The sequence below is a fragment of the Jaculus jaculus genome, chromosome 13, assembly GCF_020740685.1.
Source record: "Jaculus jaculus isolate mJacJac1 chromosome 13, mJacJac1.mat.Y.cur, whole genome shotgun sequence".
NCBI classification, from domain to species: Eukaryota; Metazoa; Chordata; class Mammalia; order Rodentia; family Dipodidae; genus Jaculus; species Jaculus jaculus.
In genome coordinates this window covers 19,101,495-19,123,718 of record NC_059114.1, presented here as the reverse complement: position 1 = coordinate 19,123,718, position 22,224 = coordinate 19,101,495, and the positions used below count along the sequence as shown (strand labels likewise).

Here is a 22,224-nt window from a genome sequence, read left to right as displayed (position 1 = left end):
TGGAGTTTGAATCAACTTTTGATCACTGCATGTTTAGAAATCTTTTACTGTTGCCAATTTTCATGACCCCCATGTTCAGGTACGTGACCCTTTGGGGCTGTGACTCATATGCAGCTGGGCTCTGGAGGAAGCGACCTCAGTGTGACTTGCACTAGATTAGGTGTGCGTGAAACAAGCCTCATTGCTGAGCCTACCTCCGCACAACAAAGACAATCTCTGCGTGTGCAAACTGCCACTCAGCGTTTCCAAAGGATCCACAGGCAGCACACCACTAGACATCCACGGTGTGAGTGACAAAGCCAGCTGCAGACCGCCGCACACGGCAGCAGCAAGCACAGCCGTATGTGCCCGGGTGCAGGGAGCAGACAGAGGTGGAGCACCACGCGCCGCGACCACACGCAGCCGCGTCAAGAGCTGAGACGGGAACAGAACCACACGCTATGACTGTGGGAAGAATGCAAGTAATTAAAACTGGTCATAGTGCATCCCTGAAATACTACTTTTAAAGTGTGTAAAACATACAGTATTAACAGCAGGAAAAACTAAATGAAGAGTCTAGAGGAGCTATATGATCCTGGAAACTTTTTTGTTAAGCTTTCATCATCGTTCCAAAACAAAAGGTTTATTTGAAAAGATGCAAGACTGGGCTGGCAACATGGCTAAGTGGTTAAGGTACTAGCCTGCAAAACCTAAGGACCCATGTCCAACTCTTCAGATCCAACATCAGCCAGATGCACAAAGGTGAAGCAAGCACAAGGGCGCATATGCCCACAAGGTGGCGCAAACATCAGAAATTCGATTGCAGCAGCTGAGGCCCTGGTGCACCAATTCTCTCTCCCCCTCTATTTCTCTCTGTCTCTCTAAAATAAAAAAATAAGAAAGAAACAAACTTATCAACCTTGAAGATGAAATTACCCTTCAGCCCTGTCAGAAGCTGTATGTTTTGAATATTCACTCTGCCCTGAAACCCTGGTTTGTACCACAAATGAGGGTGCTTTGCACTCGACACTAACTAGACAGAGCACTTCCAAGTACCTGCATTATCTAGATAATCACATTTCCACAGCTGCATAAATATCCATCACACTGACATGCCATTGTTTGATGAGCACATCCTCCACAGATCAACATCAGACCTGGCTCTGCCATGATGAAGACACTGCACTCAGGGGCAGGCTTCAGAAAAGTCTCTTCACTAATGTGCAGTAACTGCCGTAGCATGCCAAACAGCTTCCACAAGTTCGTTAACCGTTTGTGATATACTGTTCCAAAGCCCACCAAGCTGGAGTCCCTCCTTCACGGTTCTCAATGTAAAACAGTCCTCTGAGGTGGGTTCCCACCTGCTCTCCCCTCCCTGGTTTCTTTCAAAGGACGGAACGATCAGCAACAGTAGATGCTGCACACAGGCCTCCCCTGGAGCACCCTGCTTGACCTTTGTGGATTCACACCACTGGGCTGTGCTGATCACAGATCGGCTAGCTGATGACCAGCCCAGGCGCAAGTCCAGCAGTGCCACAAACATTACTATGGGTGCGTGAATGACCACGGAGTCGGCCAGGGCTGATGAGAGGACGGCAAACTGGCCCTCACCGCAGGGTGGAAATGCTCTCAACATCACTCCCAAGCTATCCCGTTTCTCTTCCTGAAAGAAAACAAGAGTTCATGGGCAAGCACATCCCAGAAGGATCTCGGTCCCATGACTACATTTGTGGTAAACAGGAAGGAGATCCTCCCAAAACTTGAACTCGGCCCTAAACATGAATATGCAAAGCTTTGCTAAGAGGGCAGCAAGTGGAGTGAGATGACACAGGCCGTGACTGACTTTCTCTTTCATAAATAAATGAGTCAGAAAAAAAACAACCCATGTACACAGTAAAGCACTTCAACACTGCTGTCAAAGGTCTTACAGGTCAGATAAAAGGAGGAGTTATAAGGGCCACGGGTGCCCCAAATGTCTAACGTGTGGAAACTGCAGCCTAATAGTGGAAAATTACAGCTGTGAAAAAAATGAACTTTTACAGGCGGTGAAAATGGCAGGAGTGTGGACACAGGTCTTCAGTCACACCACTCAGGAGGCTTAGGTAAGAGGAGCACTCTGGGTTCAAGGCCCGCCTATGCTGCCGAGTTCCAGGCTAGCTTGGACTAAATGGAGACTGCTTCAAAAAGACAAAACAAAAAATATAAAAGACTTGTATGCTAAGTGAGGAAAACAGTACTCAACCACAGACAGCAATAATGGCAGGAGGAAGATATGTCCATCGATACACAGCTGGTCACTGTCCCACTCCTCTGCCCTGTGTGGTATTGTGCCAACTTCCCAGGAAGCACATGTATGTTGGTTAATCAGGGAGAAAACAAAATGACACATTAGCAAGTCTCTCATGACTCATCACAGTCTCTTTTGATAAGATCTAAGTGGGCACCAATTTACATAGCTAATCACATTAACGCTGAGGATGGTAATACGTTTTCAAGGACTTCTGAGACCAGCCCTGTGACAACTGTGGGACCTGAACCACTGAAGACGGTCGCTCCAAGAACGAACAGAGGGACACGTGCACCGCCACTCGGGGACTCTCACCTCACGCCAAAGCCTCCAGGAGCTAAGCGTGCCCTGCCACTCAACCAGGCCACCCTGTGACAAGGTGCCTTGCATCATAAATCCTTACCTAAAATCCTTTTGCTTACAGCCCCTCCCTCCCTGCCGCAGCCGATTACAGGCGCTCAGAGAGCAGACTTCACCTGGCCACCACTCTATCTCCAGCAAAGTGGGGACCTGACTCTCAGTGCTGGGCATGACACACGCGTGCAAGGCAGTGCCTGTGGTGGCTTGAATGTAACATGTCCCCCACAGACTCGTGAGTTCTGTGTTTGAATCTGTACTCCCCAGCTGGTGGTGCCATTTGGGAAGGTTGCAGAACCAGGAGGCGGCAGAGCCTTGCTGCAGGCAGTGTCTCCAGGTAGGGCTGAGGTGTTCCAGCCCCTTACCACGCGCTCTCAAACCTCCCCCCACAGTGAGGACGTGTCCATGGTGGTCTGCTCCTGTCCTGCTTGCCCAGTCATGACTGCATAACGGACTCTACTCTGGAACGGCGAGCTGAAATAAGTCCCTACCTTCCTTAAGCTACTCCTCCTGGTCAGGAACAAGAAAGTAACTGACACAGACAGACCCCCAGTCACCAGGCACTGATGACTCATGGCACCCTGCCCTACCACCCCATCACTTCTCTCCTATGCTCCCATTTCTAACAATTTAACTTACCACCGAAAGCATTAATTACGATTTTAAACAAAGAAATAAGGCATCCACAGCAGCAAAGACCAGTGAACCACCCCCTAAGCAAAAGGCTGCCTGCCACGTGGGCTCCAGGAGATTGGCGTCCTGGGCAGAGCCTGGGGTGCCCAGGAGCACCTGCGATCACGGCCTCATCTCTGGTTCCCACATGTCCTTGAGCCCGTCCCTGTGCTCCTCAGAAGTTACACACACACACAGGACAGGGCCAGGCCAGTACTGCTGGAGATTTTGGTTCCAGGACCTTTGAAAGGGCTATTCACTTGAAACTGCAGATGATGTGTGGGCTTACGTTTACCATACAGAAAAAGAAAAATTCTCAAATACTTATTGTAAATCAAGTATATGCTCATTTACAAGTACCAATAATGAACTCACGATATGTTGGCACATCTTGTGTGAGAAAAAGTTTTCCAAGCAAAGTTAGTGACAAGATGAGCAAGGTCTGGCTCCACGGGAGGCAGCTACAGCCTGGGGCTGGCCTTGAGTTCAATCTGGTGCAACTGCTGTGTGGGCTGAGGCTCAGGGAGGACCCACTTCGCGCAGACGACTTTGGGCGACATGGCCCTATACCTGACACAGAGCCCCACACTAGTATCTCAGAAGGTCACTGCACACACTGTAGCCACTTTGGAAAACAGCTATGCCGTTCCTCCAAGTCAGACGTAGGGTCTGATCCAGCGATTCAATCCTAGGTCTGTACTCAGGCAATGGAGTCAGGTCCACACAACTTGTAAATCAATGTTCATAAGAGCACATTCATAATGGCCAAAAGGTGGGGGCTGCAGAGATGGCTCAGCGGTTGAGGCGCATGCTTGCAAACCTAGCGCCTGGGGTTCAATTCCCCTGTACTCACCTAAAGCCAGATGCACAAGTGGCACATGTGTCTTGAGTTCGTCTGTGGTGGCTAGAAACCCTGACACACCCATTCTCATTCATATTCTCTCTCTGTCTCTCTTTCTCTCTTTCTCTCTCTCTGCTTACAAATTAATTAAAAAAAAAAAAACTTTTCTAAACAGGTGGAATAAGCCAAGTGCCCATCGATGGTGACTGGGCAGAATGAGACAGGTGCTCACAGGGGACACTGGGCCATGAGCAATTCCAGACATGCTTCAACTTGCAATGCTGGACATCACGGCTGTCACAAAAGACCACATGTGACCATATGGAACACCTACACTGTGCAAATCTGTAGAAATACAATGGGGAGTGACTCTTTACAGCTGGGAGGGGGGCAGTGCTCTAAAACGCAGCTGTGGTAAGAGCTACCAGTGAGTGTGGAATTCTAGTCAAGTAGGAGACACACTTCGTTTCCAGGAAGGACTGATGGACGGAAGAAGACCTCCCCTTGCTGGACGAGCCCTTCTGGCGGCAGACTTTAAATAAAGAGGTTCTAGGGGAACACAACACATTTGGCCGAGTGGCCCGTGGTGGGCATCTACCCTGGTGCTATCCTCTGTGGACATCAGAACCCAGCTTTGTCAGCCTGCCAACACGGACTAAGACCAGCGGCAATCCAGGAATCCGCCAGGTCTTCAGTGCCAGATGGGACTGCTGAGGCGTCCCGCCTCGTACACTGAGCGGAGACCTGGTTCTTTGACTCTCCGGCCTGCAGACAGCTGTTGTTAGATTGCCCAGCCTGTATTCTGCAAGCCAATCTAGTAAACCCCTTTTATAACACATATTTATTCTATCGTCTCCATTCCCCTGGAGAACATAATACACTGCCCAACTCTGAATTTATGAAAAAACAATGCCTTGTACACTTTGGGTGAGTTATGCAATTACGTGAGTGTGAATTATGTCCCTGTAAAATTACAAGCAACAGTCCAGAACAACGCAGACTCAGAGCCACGTCAACGAAGGCTTCAGGCCTCGTTATAATAAAATCCACGAATGTGTCTTGCACTTCCAACACATCTTATGCATGTCTGCCAAATGTTGACACATTTTCATCACATTTGTTAATATCACCAGTAATCGAATGTAAAAGTCTTCAAGTGTTGGAAGTTAACAAGCTCAGGGTAGCAAATACAGTTTCCAAAAAGTCCAATTTTCACTGGAAGGTTTGAATTTTATCTTTGGCAACAAACAACATCAGATGTCTCTGTGAAGGAACAGGCTCACTCCATTCATTTTCAACTTTTCAATGTCTACCAAACACCCAAATCTGAGTAACTACAGTTTATCACTCACTCTTCCACATAAAAATGGTGTGGTGTGAAGAAAGTGGCTGGTTCCGTTTCCAACTCCACTGCCAAGTGCTCTTCCTCAAGACAACCACCAGACTCGAGCATGCAGAGCGCGTGTGTGCGCGCCGAGCTCCCTCCGTGCCATGCACACGGGACTCGAGGATCATGACTTGGCAAAATCAGCCATTTTACTGCTTCCTTCTCAAGGAAAAGCAAGAAACATGGCTTAGCAGTTAAGCGCTTGCTTATGAAGCCTAAGCACCCCTGTTCAGGGCTCAACTCCCCAGTCTCACGTAAGCCAGATGCACAAGGGGGCACATGCATCTGGAGTTTGTTTGCAGTGGCTGGAGGCCCTGGCTTGCCCATTCTCTATCTACCCGCCTCTTCCTCACTCTGTCTGTTGCTCTCAAATAAATAAATAAAAAATGAGCTGGGCGTGGTGGTGCACGCCTTTACTCCCAACACTCAGGAGGCAGAGGTAGTAGGATCACCATGAGTTCAAGGCCAGCCTGAGACTACATAGCGAATTCCAGGTCAGCCGGGGCTAGAGTGAGACTCTACCTAAAAAAACCAAATAAATAAATAAATAAACAAAAGTTAGCCAGGGGGCTGGAGAGATGGCTTAGCGGTTAAGCGCTTGCCTGTGAAGCCTAAGGACCCCGGTTCGAGGCTCGGTTCCCCAGCTCCCACGTTAGCCAGATGCACAAGGGGGCGCACGCGTCTGGAGTTCGTTTGCAGCTGGAAGCCCTGGCATGCCCATTCTCTCTCTTCCTCTATCTGTCTTTCTCTCTGTGTCTGTCACTCTCAAATAAATAAATAAATAATTTTTTTAAAAAAGTTAGCCAGGCATAGTGGTGCACGCCTTTAATCCCAACACTCAGGAGGCAGAGGGCAGAGGTAGGAGAATCACCGTGAGTTCTAGGCCAGCCTGAGACTACACAGTGAATTCCAGGTCAACCGGGGCTACAGCAATACTCCACCTTGAAAAACTAAAAAAATTAAATTAAATTAAAACACCCACAGGGCAGTGAGGAACGTGATCTGAAGCCAGTGCTCTGCAGCATGCGAAGGTACCTATGGCTGTTTTTACTCACTTGTATACCACAGGGGAAAGGGTCACCCCAGCAAAAAAAAAAAAAAAAAAGATAAAGCCAGTAACGTGGTGTTAACTCTGAAAATCACTCTGACTTTGTAGATTCCCTGAAAGGGTCTCAGGGACCCACACCCTGGATGTGGATGAGGTTACTCTGAAAAACTAAACCTTAGGGCCTGGGGAGATGGTGCAGTGGTTAAAGGTCGTTGCTTGCAAAGCCTACCAGCCCGAGGTTGAGGGTGCCCTGAGACTCCATAGTGAGTTCCAGGTCAGCCTGGGCTAAAGTGAGACCCTACCTTGAAAAACAAAAAAAAAAAAAAAAAAGAGAGAGAGAGAGAGGGTGAGTTTAGACAGAAGTCCTCTGTGATAGTTGATACCGCTGTGCCCAGAAGCCATAGATTGTTAGCAGAAAATTTTTAGTGTCAGGGGCAGGACAGGATAGCTTCCAAAGTGCTGTTGGTCAGGAAGGCCCCGGATGCTCCCACCCACATCAAACATTACAGAGTACTGCCAAGGCTCTTGGTTGCCTACCAGAACTAGATGGTAAGACCCTACTATTGAAGACTGCACATGCTTGGGCTGCAAGTCACAAGAGAAGTCACGCTGGAGCTGAGCTGGAAGCCTCTTCCCTGTTGACTAGCTGTCAGGATGCTGTAAAGAGCTATGAAGCCTGTTGGGGGAGAAAGCCATCAACAGGGCTGGAAAAATGGCTTAGTGTTTAAGGCACTTGCCTGGGAAGCCTAAGCACCTATGTTCCACTCCCCGGAAGTCACATAAGCCAGATGCACAGGATGGCACAAGTGTCTGGAGTTCGTTTGCAGTGGCTAGAGGCACACCCATTTTCTCTATCTGCCTCTTTCTCCCCTCCCCCCTGCCCCACCAATATATAAATAAAATAAAGTCATCAACAGTCTTACCCAGCAGTGGACTCTACAAGCTTTACAGATGGCTAGCCGGGCCAAATGTACCAGCTGGTGCAACAGAGACATGTCTATTATGGGGAAAACCAACTGCTCTCTGATTAGAATTGAGGCTGGTTCTACTGGAGGGAATTCATGCTTGGTACTGAAAACCCAAACAAAAGCCTATGGCTGGAGAGCACATAAGCTCTAGGGGGAAGCTACTACTATTGTCTGACTAAATGGGTACAGTGGGTCCACCAAACTTCCCTTCTAAACAGCTATGTTTATGCCCATCTATTAATGCTGCTCTCATTTTTGGTTAGAGAAACTTCTCTTTTCAGGTGGCAGTGACCACTTGAGGAGACTCAAAAGTCACCAAAGTGCTGAGAAGAAGTGGCAGTGGTGTGTTCAGCCCTGAATGAAACACCTCTAATCTCACCCTCCAAGGCTCCGGAACCACTGCGGAAGAGGTGGAGGAAAGAATGTAAGAGCCTAAAGAAGGGAGGAGAGCTTCCAAAGCTGTCTTCCAGATACGAAGTGGCCATGGTCTTCATGACCTCACAGTGGCAGATGCTACCTATATAATACCTGCATAATAGGAGGGGAAATGATGAAATCAAAATAGGAGAGAGACTAGTTGGAAGAAGAGGGGATTCAATGGAGGGGGACTCAGGAGAGGGAAAGAGACAGTGGTACGAAGGGATTATGATCATGATATGTACATATCTATATGTACAAAGGTTGCCAATAAAAAAGTTATTAAATAAAACTAAAAACTCAGCCAGGCATGGTGGCGCACGCCTTTAATCCCAGCACTCGGGAGGCAGAGGTAGAGGATCACCATGAGTTTGAGGCCACCCTGAGACTCCATAGTGAATTCCAGGTCTGGGCTAAAGTGAAACCCAGCTCAAAAAACAACACAAAACAAACAAACAAAAAAAACCCTCACTGTAATTTTTTTTAAAAAGACTGCTTGCTAAAGCATTTAAAATGTGGTTGCTTGGGCTGGAGAGATGGCTTAATGGTTAATCGCTTGCCTGTGAAGCACAAGGACCAGGGTTCAAGGCTCAATTCCCCAGGACCCACACAAGCCAGATGCACTAGGAGGCACATCTGGAGTTCATTTGCAGTGGCTGGAGGCCCGGGTGGGCCCATATTCATTCTCTCTCTCTCTCTCTCCCTCCCACCCTCTCTTTCTCTGTCACTCTCAAATAAATAAATAAAAATGTGGCCGCAAAGGAGCTGGGAATATGGCTCAGTGGTTAAAGGTGCTTGCTTGCAAGGCCTGACAGCTGGGGTTCAATTCCCCTGTGTCCACATAAAGCCAGACGCAGAGTGGTGCACACATCTGATTTGTTTGCAGCGGCAAAAGGCCCCCGTGCGCCCATTCATTCTCTCCCTGTCTGCCTCTTTCTCTCTCTCCTTGCAAATAAATTAAAAAAAAAATTTTTAAGACTTTTGTTTTCAATCAATATTAGCTCCCTCGAAGTGCCCAGAAGTACTCTTGGGAAGGGGGGATGCCTGTGAACAGGACACACAAATTCCTGTTCTCAAGAAAACTATGTCCAACAACCAAGTGTGAGGTGAGACCAAGCCCACAAACAGGAAACCCTTCATTAGTGATTCCACCCCTCAGAGAATAAAGCAAGTTTATGGGCTAGGGATTGCAGGAATTCACCCAGACTCAACAGGTGTGGCCTGACTCACTTAGCCTGACCCAAAATCACAAAAGTGATTGCATTTACACAGAGGACCTAGAACAGAACCTGGAGTTTTGCTTGGCAGAACAGGGACCCCAAGAAATACCCGGGGGGAGTGTCACCATGGCATCACTGTTTAAGTTTACCTCCCCTGCGGTGAGGAGAATAAGACTATATAAGGAAGGAAGAAGAAACTGGGCTACGGCGACAGTAGAGACAAGCAGGGCAAATGAGCAGAGTCAGGATACACTGGGGAGGCAGAGCCAATGTTTTGTAGGCATGGAACACCAGAAAGGAAAGAATGACAGAGCTGTCTTCAACTTCCTGGTAAACAGCAATGCACCTAAGTTGAGACTGGGACAAGGAGGGAGGAGCCAACATGGTAGAGAAGAATCAAGATTTCTGTTGTAGGTAAAGGACCCAGTACCCACATAAAGCCAGATGCACAAGGTGGCACATGTGTCTGGAGTTGCTTTGAAGTTGCTAGAGGCCCTGGATTGCCCATTCATTCATTCATCCCCCCCCCCCCCCGCCAGTCTCTAATAAAAATAAACTTCTAAAACTAAAAGCTCTGTTCTAGCTGGGTGCAGGAGATCTACCTGTAACCCGGTATTACACTACACCAAGAAGCTGAGGCAGGTGGATCTGGAGTTTGAAGCCAACCTGGGCTTCATAGCAGAACCCTACCTTCAAAGAAATAACCTATTTGAAGTTTTTTTTTTTTTTTTTTAAAGGAAGAAAAGATACGAAGTAAAAAGCTAGAAGAATCTGCAACTTTCTGATCAGGTCTAGGCTGGGATGATCTATCATCCAGCTGCTGAGTAAGGCCAGCCAGCCCTGAGGCAGGCAGAGAGAGGAAGCCAGCGGGCTGAGCCCTGGCACACGGCACTCAAAGGTCCATGAAACAGCACAGGATTGTGAGGAGGAGTCTAGAGGAAGCAGAAAACACAGGGCAGAGGCTCTCGTGGCTGCTCACACACAACCTGGCCAGCAAAAAAGGCTTGCAACCCTCTTCCTTGTTGGGGCGGTCCAAGGTGAGCAGTGGAATAGAGATCCCACTAAAAATAAGGTGACATCTAGGCGTTTTGTTTGTTTTCAAGGTAGAGTCTCACTCTAGCCCAGCCTGTCCTGAAACACACACACACTCTCTCTCTCTCTCTGTAGTCCCAGGCTGGCCTCGAACTCACAGCGATCCTCTTAGCCTCTGTCTCCCGAGCGCTAGGGTTAAAGACTTGCGCCACCCACCCCCGCCAGGCATCTAGTTTTATTTAGCTAATACTAATCTGCTCAGTACGCACGAGAACTAGAAGGGGGGGGGGGTCTCCATTAGGACCAGCGCCTCGTTAAAGGCTGTCCTCGCACCCTGGATGTAAGCTCTCTTCCTAACAACTCAAACGCTCGTTCGAGTTGGGCTTCTAAACAACCTTCGGGTAGCATTGCATGTAAAGTCCGCGGCCAGCTCTCTCCAAGGAATCGTCACCTGGGACAAAACATGAAATTAAAGATCTAAGCTGTGCACGGAAATGGGGGGAGGTGGGGGACGCTCCGAGGGTCTTGCTGAGCCACCCAGGCCCGGCCACCTCCACCTCTCCAAGCCTGCTCGGGTCTCCGGGCTGAGGTGTGGGGACGCCACCGGTCCCCAGGTGAGAAAGGGCACGCCCCCCCCACGCTTTCCCCGCCCCGCCCCGGCAGGTGGAGAGCCAAGGAGGTGCCCAAAATACCAGGGATGACCCAGGAGAAGCCCCTGAACAGGAGTGATAGCCTCAGCCTCGGCTGGAGGGCGCGGCTTCGAGTCCACCGAGCCCCGGGGGCTCAGGAGCGTCGTCGCCCCCAGCCCGGTCCCCGACGCACGGACGGTCACTGACCTGCTTGAAGGTGCTGCTGAGGAAGTAGACGAGCGAGAGCCCGAAGACCAGGGCGAGCACCCACCGCTTCCGCAGAAGCCGGCGCCACACCAGGGCCGCCAGGTTCACCATACCGGCGCGGACGCGGAGCGGGGCCGGGGCCCGGGCCCGGCGGCATGGCCTCTACGCGAGGCACCCCAGCGCCATCCTCCCCTCCGTTCCCCCTCCGTTCCGCGCCGCGCCGCTCCTCGCGGACACCCGGCGCCGCCCCACGTGACCCGCGCGCAGCCCCGCCCCTCCCCGTTGCGTCCCCGCCCGCGCCTCCTCGTCATTGGTCTTGGCGGGGGAGCAGCGGCTTCCTATTGGTTCACTCGGGATCTGGGGGGTGTGGCCTAGCGTAGTCGGCGTAGCGCTGCCTGCTGGGTCCTAGCGCCGATCCCAGTCAACTTGAGACAGAACACACCCGCCCCCCACCCCCCAACAGAGGCCGGAAGCACTCGGAAGTCACGTGTGCCGGCCCCGGCGGCGCGAATGATTGGCTCTGCTGGACCGGGATGCGGCTGAGATTGCTGAATTGTGTGGCCAGGTAAAGAAGAGAATGAGATGCTTTATTCCCACCCCGGGCGTGGGCCTGCCCTTGCAGCCCTATTGTGTTCTTATTCGATGTGTTGGTTTCAGCGAACGGGAAGCGTTCGCGATGATGGATGCGAAGTGAACCTGCTGCTTCCCTGACAAGCAGGAGATGCTTTCTCGCATGTTGGCGGTGCGGGCCTTGTTAGCGGCCTGGGGACACAGCTTAAGACCTGGCAAGCTTCATAGGGAGGTATAGGATGTATGGAACAGGGAGGGGTATTAGTTTTTTTTGAATGCATCCCATGTGCAAAATTTATTCCAGTATTCGGTACTGAAATAATTGTGTACGGCCGGCTTCCTGCAGAGATTCAGGAGCATTTTGGCTTGGGAAACTGTCAGATTTTGCCCTGTTGTATTTTTCCCAAGGATGAAGAGTAGGTAGGGGTAGAGGTTATTACACTAGATAACACGTTCTTGAGAAATATTTACGTAATGTGCTTTTCTTCTTAAAAATAATATTTTTATTTATTTGCAAGCAGAGAGGGGGGGAAAGAGAGAGCGAGAGAATGGTAGCATCAAGGCCTCTAGCCGCTACAAACAGACTCCAGGTGCATGTGCCACTTTGTGCATCTGGCTTTACGTGAGTACTGGGGAATGGAACTCAGGTCTTTAGTCCTCCTTTCCAGCCGAGCTTTCCATTGTATGTGAAATTGGTAGGGCTAGTGTGTCGTTTGGTGATGGGAGCACTTGTCTGTAGATAAAGATGGTGCTGAGGACCCATTTCTGAGTCAGTTTTTTAGGGGGTGGGTTTCTATGGCCTGAGAGGCCTCGGAGAAGACTGGACAGGATTGCAAAGCCATTCAGAGGCCAGTGGTGGGGGCGCTACACCAAGAGCTAGGTGGCCCGTGGTCCTGTGTGGTACAATAACTGCGGGATGGTAAGCGTGGTTATGGAAAGCATCTGGCCTTGATTTCCTCCTTGGTGTGAAAGGAGATGACAGTCAGTTTGGAGACCTGTGTAACTGTGAGCCCATAGGTGTTTTGATCTTTGCATAAGTACTTGAGTACCCTTCATGCCAGTCAGTGTTCTAGGTACTGAGGTGGGGGGAAGGCAGAACCAAGTGGACAGGATCTCTGTTTTCTTGTTATTCATATTTAGAATGTCCAATGGAGAGGAGTCAGAGTCGAGTAGATCACAAATAAATAACATGTATATAAGTAATTGGTAAGTGCTGTGAAAAAAAAATATATATATAGGACAATGTCAGGAGGTAGCCAGAGGTGAGGAGGCAGGGCCTGGAAGAAGGTGCCATTTGCCTTGAGAGAACTAGCTGTGCCAAGTTCAAAGCATTCCAGAGAGAGGGAACTTCAAGTGCAAAGGCCTTGAGGCAGGGACAGCATGAAAAAAATGGAAAGAGAAAAGCCAAGTGTGTCTGGAGGGGGGTGCTTAGAAAGAAACTGGGGGAGCTGAGGTTGGAAACAGGTGGAATGGCTTCAGGCAGAGTCTGTGGGCTGTGGGCAGAGCTTGGATTCTGCTCTGGTTTCAGTGGGAAGCCATTGGGCATCGTAAAACTCATTTTCCATATTCCCCAATATGGGATTTGACATTTGATAAGAGGACAAGATGCATTAAGAACATCTCAAAGAGAATCAAGGAGCTGGAGAGATGGCTTAGCAGTTAAGTTGCTTAAAAAGCTTAAAGCTTAAGGACCCAGGTTCCAGTCCGCAGTACCCACTTAAGCCAGAGGCACAAGGTGGCACATACATCTGGAGTTTGTTTGCAGTGGCTGGAGGCCCTGGCACACTCATTCTCTCCCCCCTCCCCAATAAATAAAGTATTTAAAAAATAAAAGAGTGAGAGGCCACCTGCAGACATGAGCAAAAGGGAATTGTCTGTTATCATTGTCAGTGATGTCCCAACACTCATTAGGCGGCTCGGGCCATCCATTGCCAATTCACCTAAGTGCTCCATGTCGCCCAGGGTTTGGAGTCTGCTAAGCTTCCCGACCTGCACATCCATTGAAGGGGAAGAGGAGAAGGCTTGCTGTCCCTGGACCCAGTGATTGCCTCCCCGTCAGAAGCCCTAAATACCCACCACAGGTGTCTTCGAAATGGAGTTCTGAAGTCCATGTGGCTCCTCACAGTGAACCAGGTGACATGTCCCTGCAAAAACCCACGCCTGCGCTGCCTCTTTAACAGATAAGCAAGATGAAAGGAAGCTTTGGGCTTAACCCTGCCACACCCCTCCTGGAAGTCAGTTATGCCCACCACTGTAGCACCAACACAGTTTCCACTCCTCATGGAATACCTGGGGAGCCAGGGGCCACAGAGAAGTGACTGATTTTGTGGAAAATAACACAGCATTATTTTCCTAGTTTCCCACTTACTTCATCCCATCTGGCAGCTGTCTGCTGCCCCACCCATTGCCTTCTTTTGCATTAGGACTGCCTTCACCCTCTGGGCCTCGGTATTCTCATCTGTGAAATGGGGACAGTCATTCTTCCCTATGGCGCTGGCTGCTGAATTAAGAATTGTGTGGCAGAAGTGATAGAAACATTTGGAAAACACCAGAGCTTGGTAGGGATGGAAGATACAGGCAGTACTTATACAAGTTACTGTAGCAATATGTAGGCAAGGGGAACGTGGTGAGACGTGGCTCATGCATGTGTGTTGGCTTTCAGGTGTTAAGGAAAATGCAGAGACGTCACAGTAGCAACACGGACAACATCCCACCTGAAAGGTAGGCGTCCCCTGCTTTCCCTCCCTCGGAGGACCCTGGGCTCTGGGTGGTGAAGGTCAGACTGGAACTGGGTGAATAACACCTGCTTGGCAGCATCAGTTGTTTGAGTTACAAAAGATCTGATCTGAAAATGACTTTGCATTGCATATTCGTCAGCTTCGCATTCCTATAGCAAAATACCCAAGGCAACTGACTTTAGAAAAAGAAAAGGTTTATTTAGATCCAGCGACCTAAAGCAGGCTCAGCAGCAGTCCCTTCATCACCTCCTGGCATGGATGGTAGTGATGGCTGCATGTGTGGGATCCTGGCTGAGAGGACGAGAATGGGTTCCCACAACCTCCTTCCAGGACACACTACCAAGGATCTAAGCCACTAAGCCCCACCCCCTAAAGGGCCACGACACCTCCCTATAATACCACCACGGGGACCAAGCTTTACAGATAAACCATTAAAAACACCTCACATCACACTCAAACCACAGCACAGAGTGATGGTCTTATATCTCTAACCCTAATGATTCAACATATAGTGGCTTGTCATTGCTGGTAGGTCATTCCCAAACGACTGAGCTACCTACGTGACGTGTTTCAGGTTGTGCTTGTGGGATTTTTTTCAATTTATAGGGCGATGTCTTAGTCTGTTCTGGCTGCTGTAACAAAGATACTGTAGGCTAGGGGCTCACACAACAAGCATTTATTTCTCACAATTCTGCAGCCTAGGAAGTCCAAGGTCAAGGTACTGGAAGATCCAGTGTCTGGTGAGAACTGCTTCCTGGTTCCTCTATAGAGGTTTGCTTATGTGCACATGGTGGAAAGGGCAAAGGGTCTCTCTGAGACCTTAAGTTTTTTTTTTTTAATTATTTTCAAGCAGAGAAAGAGAGGGAGGGAGAAGGGGAACATCAATGCCTCTTGCTACAAACCAACTCCACGTGCATTCACTGCCTTGTGTATCTGGCTTTACATGGGTACTGGAGAATCGAACCCAGGCTGTCAAACACTTTGCCTGCTGAGCCATCTCTCCAAACCCTGAGGCCTTTTTAAAAAAATTAAGTTTTGTAAATTTTTTTTTTTATTTGGCAGAGAGAGGGAGAGAGAGAATGGGCATGCCAGGGCCTCCAGCCACTGCACACGAGCTCCAGACACATGCACCCCTTTGTGCATCTGGCTTATATGGATCCTGGGGAATTGAACTGGGGTCCTTTGGCTTTGCAGACAAATGCCTTAATTGTTAACCCATCTCTCCAACCCCCCTGAGGCCTTTTTATAAAGGCGGGAATCCCATTCATGACCTAATCACCCTCTCGAGGCCCCACCTCCTAACACCATCACTTTGAGGGGTGGCTGGGGCCTCAGCACCTGCTGCTGGAGGAGACCTTGACCTTCAGTCCATGGCTCTGAGGAGGAGTACAGAGGGACCAATGACATTGTGAGAGGCTCTTCATTGCCTGCATGAAGATGGCACATCACTTGCCTCAGGATATTGTGAGAAGCACTGGCGTTGGTCAAAAGATGGGTGTCAGGTTTTGAGTTCAAGATAGAGGCACCAAGACATACTGTTTCTTGAGCCTGAGACTTTATTGCCACACCAGGAGAGATGGGTGGGGTCTGAAGCCATCGCGACAGAGAGGCATTGGACCACTGGGTAAAGAGAGAGGAGGAGGGCTGGAGAGATGGCTCAGTGGTTAAGGCACTTGCTTTCAAAGCCTGATGGCCTGGGTTCATTTCCCCTGTACCCAGGTAAAGCCAGATGAACAAGGTGGTGCATACATCTAGAGTTCGTTTACAGTGGCAGGAGGCCATGCTGTACACATTGTCTCTTTCTTGTCTGTCTCCCTCTCTTTGTCTCTCAAATAAATAAATGAAATGTTTTTTTTAAAAAAGAATGAGAGGGAGAGAGATGTAATAGGCTAGTGAGGCAGAAGAGAGAAATAGAGGGAATTAACTAGAGAGAGGGAAAGGGCAAAAAGGAAGAGAGAGAGGAATAAGGTTTTAAGAGTTATGAGAGATGGCTTAAGGTGTTAAGGTGTTTGCCTGCAAAGCCAAAGGACCCAGGTTCAATTCCTCAGGACCCACATAAGCCAGATGCACAAGGTGGCACATGTGTCTGGAGTTTGTTTGCAGCAGCTAGAGTCCTGGCTCACCTTTTCTCTCTCTCAAATAAATAAATAAAGTTGTTTTTTTTTTTTTGTTTTTTTTTTTAATAGGGGCGGGTAAACTGCCCTATGAGGTAGTGAGTTCCAGATGAGGGAAAGGTGGCATTCCCTCTCTTCAGCCCAGGAGTCCTTTCCTTTATCATTAGCATAACAGGAAGTGGTTCTTGAACTGCTGACACAGCCCAGCATGGCCTGGTCGGAGGAGGGAAGGGGGGCAGGAGGAGTGAGCTCTGGGACTCACAGTAGGAAAGAGAGAGAGGCAAAGCCTTTGTGGAAGGAAAGACCAGGTAGGGTGAACAGCTAGCTAACGACTTCTCTGAACAGTGCAGGTGGGCTGTGGAGCCTCAGTTGGCCTCTAGGTGGTTTAATCCCTAGTGGTTTAAGACAGTAGAAATACTGGCTGCATGCATGAGTTAGATAAAGAAGAGACAAGCCGGGCGTAGTGGCGCATACCTTTAATCCCAGCACTTGGGAGGCAGAGGTAGGAGGATCGCCGTGAGTTCGAGGTTACATAGTGAATTCCATGTCAGCCTGGACCAGAATGAAACCCTACCTCAAAAAAAACAAAAAGAAGAAGAAGAAGAAGAAGAAGAAGGAGAAGGAGAAGGAGAAGAGACAAGAAGACTGTTAAGATGGCTCAGTGGTTAAGACGCTTGCCTGCAAAGCCTAATGACCTGGGTTCAACCCCCCAGTACCCACATAAAGCCACATGCACAAAGTGGCGCATACATCTAGAGTTTGTTTGCAGTGGCTGGAGGCCCTGGTGTGCCCATTCTTCCTCCTTCCGCAACCCCCCTCTATTTTCTCTGCAAATAAATAAAAATTAAAATATTTTTTTTAAAGAAGAGATAAGAGTGTGAGCTCAGGATTTTTGTGGGGGACGTTTAAGCAACTTGAGCCTCTCATTTGGTCCTGGGCTGAATGAATCCAAACAGACAAATACGGAATCTAAGAAAGGACACCATTAAAACACTTATGAGCTAGAATTTCTATTTGTGTATTTAAACCCAGGAGAGCACACCACGGGGCCCATTCTCAGGATGTGCCAGTCTCTCGGCCCCAGAATCTCTGCTAGTGTCGATGTCCAAGGAATGGACAACCAGGCTGTTCCTTTCCCACCTCCTAGTCCAAAGCGGGCTGCAAAACCATGCCTGGTATGGTTCTTTCCCGTCCTTGGGACCACATCTGGTATCAGGATGAGCACTGGCTGTGTGTTAAACCCCTCCACCCAAATCACAGCTCATTCACTTCCCATGTGCTGTTTGGAAGGGTCCCTAGAATTGACTGGTTGGCAACTTCACCCACAAATCGATACGTTGTTGGGACTGGGAGTCAGGGCCTTTGGGAAATGCTAAGGATCCAGTGAGGCCTTCAGGATGAGCCACCGCGATGTCCTTGGTGGCTTTATAAGAAGAAGAAAACCCCAGTCGGCACACTTGCTGTCTTGACGTGGCATGCCCCTGGCTATGTTACAGTGCAACAGATGCCAGTCTCCAGAATGTACCAAATGAACCTTTATTCTTTCTAAACATTGTCTGACTTTTCCTGGGGAGTTTATTCACCGCAGATAGAGAGGGCCACAGCAGGCTAGGGGAACAATCTAGCTTGGTCCATCAGTGAGTGTATTGGGGTTCCTTACAGGAGCATGTATGACAACTCACAGAGTCTCCCCTTCCCTTAGGCTTCCAGCTCCTATGTACTCTAACCTCTCCCAAGGCCATGTCAAACTACGCAGGACTGCAGGCACCTGGTGATTGGGTGGATAAAAGGGAGGAAGTAGCTGTAATCTCAGGTGAGGGCCCTATGACCCTCTTCCTCACTTCTTCCGTGTGGCCTGGTCTTGTGAGGGTCTCAAGGCAGGGGTAATATCAAGATGGTGATGGCCTTGTCATGCCAGAGGCCAGTGCTCCACAACATGGTTCCCCAGGCTCAGGCATCTTGCCACAGCCATAGGTGCAGGCTAAGACGTAACAAGGTCGCGCCTGCGTCTCTGTTTCTTCAGCCATAAGATGTCAGATGCTCAATCTCGGAGTCGCTTATGCATGAGGGAGTGGGGGTAAAGCTTCACGACCAGCCTCTGTCCTGTGGTCAGGATGCCTGATGGACTCTTCCCTCCTTAAGTCAGCTTTGCTGATTGCTCAGTTGTGAACCCCAGTATCATTCGGGACAAGAGACCATGGCAGAAAAATCCTGACCACCGTATATTAGTCAGTTACTCCATGCTGCTTTGATATTATCTTGGTTCAGTCAGGACTGTTTTACTCCCATTCTACAGATGAGAGACCGAGGTTCAGAGAGGGGAAGTCAATTACCTAAAGTCACACACCCAAGTTGTGGCAGAGTGAAGGTTTAGGTTAATTCCATAGGTTATTTTCAAACACCGCATTTGGCTTCTTTGGGTGAATCCTTTCTCGACTTCCAGAGCCACAGCTCACATGTGGTTAAATTGGAAGTACAGCCTCCATCCCCAACTCTCCCCAAAGGAGTATTCTTTCCCCATTTAGGCTGCAGTCCCAGCTGGATGCGGGAGAGGGTCCCAGGGAAGCTATAAAAAGCCCTTTGTGGGTCACTCCTCCCCTGGTTGTACTGGAGTTCACTGGAGTACTGAGCACTCAGGTGAGCTCAGGGAAGGCAGGAGGCTTTCCAGGGTCCCCTGGGAAGGCAGGAGCCACATGGGCCAGCGTGGGCACTGCCAGGACTCCTGCTTTCTGACCCGAGCTGTGTCTATGTACAGAGACACTCGAGGCCCCTTGGGACTCATAGCCATGGTGTCTGTTGTTTCCATTAACATCTTCAGAATTCTACCTAGAGCCCAAAGGATGAGGACCACGCAATTCCCAAGCTTGGAGCCAGCAGGGAAGGGGAGTGGCAGGGAGGAGGTACAAGATAGCCATCTTCAAGATGCTCTGGGCTTAGGATAACACAACACCAGGTCTGGCTCGGGAAGCCAGAGCAGTGGTCCCGAGACTCTGCCCACCCATGCCACCTGCTGTGTGGCACAGCTGCCCTGCAAGACCTTCACAGGGTCTCCAGTGACAGAGGCAGTTCTGTGATCGCATGAGTTTAGGGAATGCCAGGCTTCAGCAAAGGTCATTTGCAAGCGCAGGCTTTCTCGGAGCTTAGTGTGGTCACGCACGCACTCCTCCGGCACCATTCGCTGAGCACGCTCTGTGTGCCAACGGGACTGTGCTGGGCCTGATGCAGAGACATGAAGGGTCGTGAGCAGGTGTGGTCTTTGTCCCTGTCACTGCCTGCCCCCTGGAATCACCAGGGGACCTAAGAAGTTGAGCCCATTCCCAAAGACATTGATGCATTTGGTCTCCACTGGGGCCAGAGCACCTGTATTTCTCCAAAACTGCCCACAGTGACTACATCCCGCAGCCAAGATTGAGAGCCTAGGCAGGCCTCAAGGGAAAGATACACACACTTAATTGACAACTGTAATCGATTCTGTGCAGGAGGGTGCTGGGTTCAAAGTGGTCTAGAAGGGCTGGAGAGATGGCTTAGCTGTTAAGGCACTTGCCTACAAAGCCTAAGGACCCAGGTTCGATTTCCCAGGGCCCACATAAGCCAGCTGCACAAGGTGGTGCATGTGTCTGGAGTTTGTTTGCAGTGGCTGGCGGCCCTGGTGTGTCCATTCTCTCTTTCTCTCTCTCAAATAAATAATAAGTAAAACAAAGTAAAAAGAAGTCCAAAAGCAAGGGGTGTCCACTGTCCATCAAGGAGGAAAGGTCACTGCCACCTGAGGGATGGGCAGAGGTCACCTGGATGGGGTGGAGTCAGGCTAGGGACCAGCCTGTGACCACAGCAGCCTATAGCAGGAAACCCTTGAGTGGTGGAAAGAGGCCCAAGGATGAGATTGGAGTTTGGAGTGAGGTCAGCTGGAGTTGCCGGCAGGCTTATCTGCCCGGACCTCCCTTTCTTTCTCTGTAAAGTGGGAACGCGATTAGCACCTATCTTGAGATTCGTCAGAGACTTAAAGAAATGTACATTGGCAGGACTTTCAGTGAGATAGTGAAATAGTCAGATACATATGATGGATAGAGGCTGGGTCAGGCAAGGTCAAATGTAAAATCTTTACGGGGCAGTGGAAAGTGGGTGAAGTTAAGAAGCTGGACCCAGTGTTGGGGGTGTGTCAGGATGCGTGCGTGAAGCCCTGGGTTCGATCACCCAGCGTTGCAGAAACCAGGCACAACGGTCCACACCGGGGATGCTAGCACTCAGGAAGTGGAGGTAGGATGATCAGAAGTTCAAGGCCATTGTTGGCCACATAGACAAAGTCAGGGATAGCCTGGGCTACATGAGACCCTACCAGGAAAGGGGAGGTCTCTAACATTAGTCCACCTGTGATCAAATCCGCCCTACTCCCATTTCTTACCGTCTGTGTACCTCTGGGAAGGTGACTTTCTCTATGTGTGCTAGATTATTTTTATCCATAAAATAGGTACATTATCAGGACCTAATTCCAGGGTTAGTAGGAGGATTTCATGGATCAGTCAAGGGAACACACAGAAGTGTCTGCCACAAAGTAGATTTTAAGTAAAAATTATGACCCTATTTTTTTTCTTTACATTACAGAAGATTGAACCCAGAGCTTCATGCATGCTAGGCAAGCACCCTAGTACTATGCTACATCCCCAGCCCTTTTCAAAAAATTTTATTTATTTATTTGAGGAAAAGAGGCAGGGAGAGGGAGAAAGAGAGAGAATGGACACACCAGGGCCTCCAGCCACTACAAGTGAACTCCAGATGCATGTGTCACCTTGTGCATCTGGCTTACGTGGGTCCTGGAGAATTGAACCTAGGTTCTTTGGCTTTGTAGGCAAGTGTCTTAACCATTATGCTATCCCCTCCCCGACCCCCTTCTTTTTACTTTGAGACAGGGTTTAACTATGTTGCCCGGGGTTGACCTTGAACTTGCAGCCTTCCAAGTAGCTGGAATTGTAGGCCTGTGTCACCTGGCTGCACTTCTATTGCTAGTATTTTTTTCAATTCATCTGCTCAAGCTGTCACAAGGCATTACACACTGGTAGGTTCAACGACAGCTTTCTCTTCTCACAGTCCTAGAAGCTGGATATTCAAGGTCAAGGTGTCCATAAGGCAACACTCATTCTGCAGGCGCTCTCCTTGGCTGGTAGATGGCCACCTGCTCTGTGTTCAGCCATGGTCTGCTTTTGTGTGTCTGTACCCCAATGTCTCTTCTTATCAGCACCCCAGTCACACTGCAGTAAGGTCCGACATAATGATGTCGTTTGTTTCAACTTTATTACCCCTCCTAACACTGTGTCTCTGAATAAAGTCACCTTCTGGGATGCGGGAGCTTAGCACCTTGCTACAGTTCCTTCTTGTTCCTGGGACAAACACCCAACTAGAAGCAGTGTCTGGAAGGATAGGGTTTATCTCAGGAGTATGGTTTCCACAGGAAGCTCTGTCATGGTAGAGGAAGCTGGCTCACTTCATTGCATACACACAGCAGGCGGAGAACATCCAGGACCTGCAAGGATGTGTGACTGACCACACAGAGCCAGATTGGCCCCCAGGTCCACCCCTCATGACACACTTCCCTCAGCAGGGCTCCCACACACTCCACTAGGTGGGGACTAAGTAGGAAACAGTCACAAACACCTGAGGCAATGGGGACATTATATTCAAAACCACCACTGACCTTCACCCAGAACTGTGAGGACACAGTTGGGTCCATCACATGACTGATAATTATCTGCCTCCCTTCCCTATA

The 22,224-nt window shown here is 49.5% G+C and overlaps 2 protein-coding genes across 6 annotated transcripts in view; one reads left to right on the top strand and one right to left on the bottom strand.

The window, feature by feature from the left end:
• Positions 1-11,207, bottom strand: part of Spring1 (SREBF pathway regulator in golgi 1) — a 44,838-nt gene extending 33,631 nt beyond the window's left edge. For 2 of the 3 annotated variants that reach the window (XM_004664154.2, XR_006633156.1), the window contains exon 1: positions 11,045-11,197. In XM_004664154.2, coding sequence (XP_004664211.2) covers positions 11,045-11,155 — 111 coding nt within the window. In that variant the 5' untranslated portion in view covers positions 11,156-11,197. Of the gene's footprint in view, positions 1-11,044 lie in introns of all 3 variants that reach the window. The other variant, XM_045132022.1, reaches the window with a different exon arrangement.
• A 279-nt stretch (positions 11,208-11,486) lies between these two features.
• Positions 11,487-22,224, top strand: part of Rnft2 (ring finger protein, transmembrane 2) — a 78,115-nt gene continuing 67,377 nt past the window's right edge. Inside the window, exons 1-3 of one of the 3 annotated variants that reach the window (XM_045133011.1) lie at positions 11,487-11,609; positions 13,577-13,747; positions 14,277-14,335. In XM_045133011.1, the coding sequence (XP_044988946.1) occupies positions 13,724-13,747; positions 14,277-14,335 (83 nt within the window). In that variant the 5' untranslated portion in view covers positions 11,487-11,609; positions 13,577-13,723. The other 2 variants (XM_045133012.1, XM_004664152.2) reach the window with 2 other exon arrangements.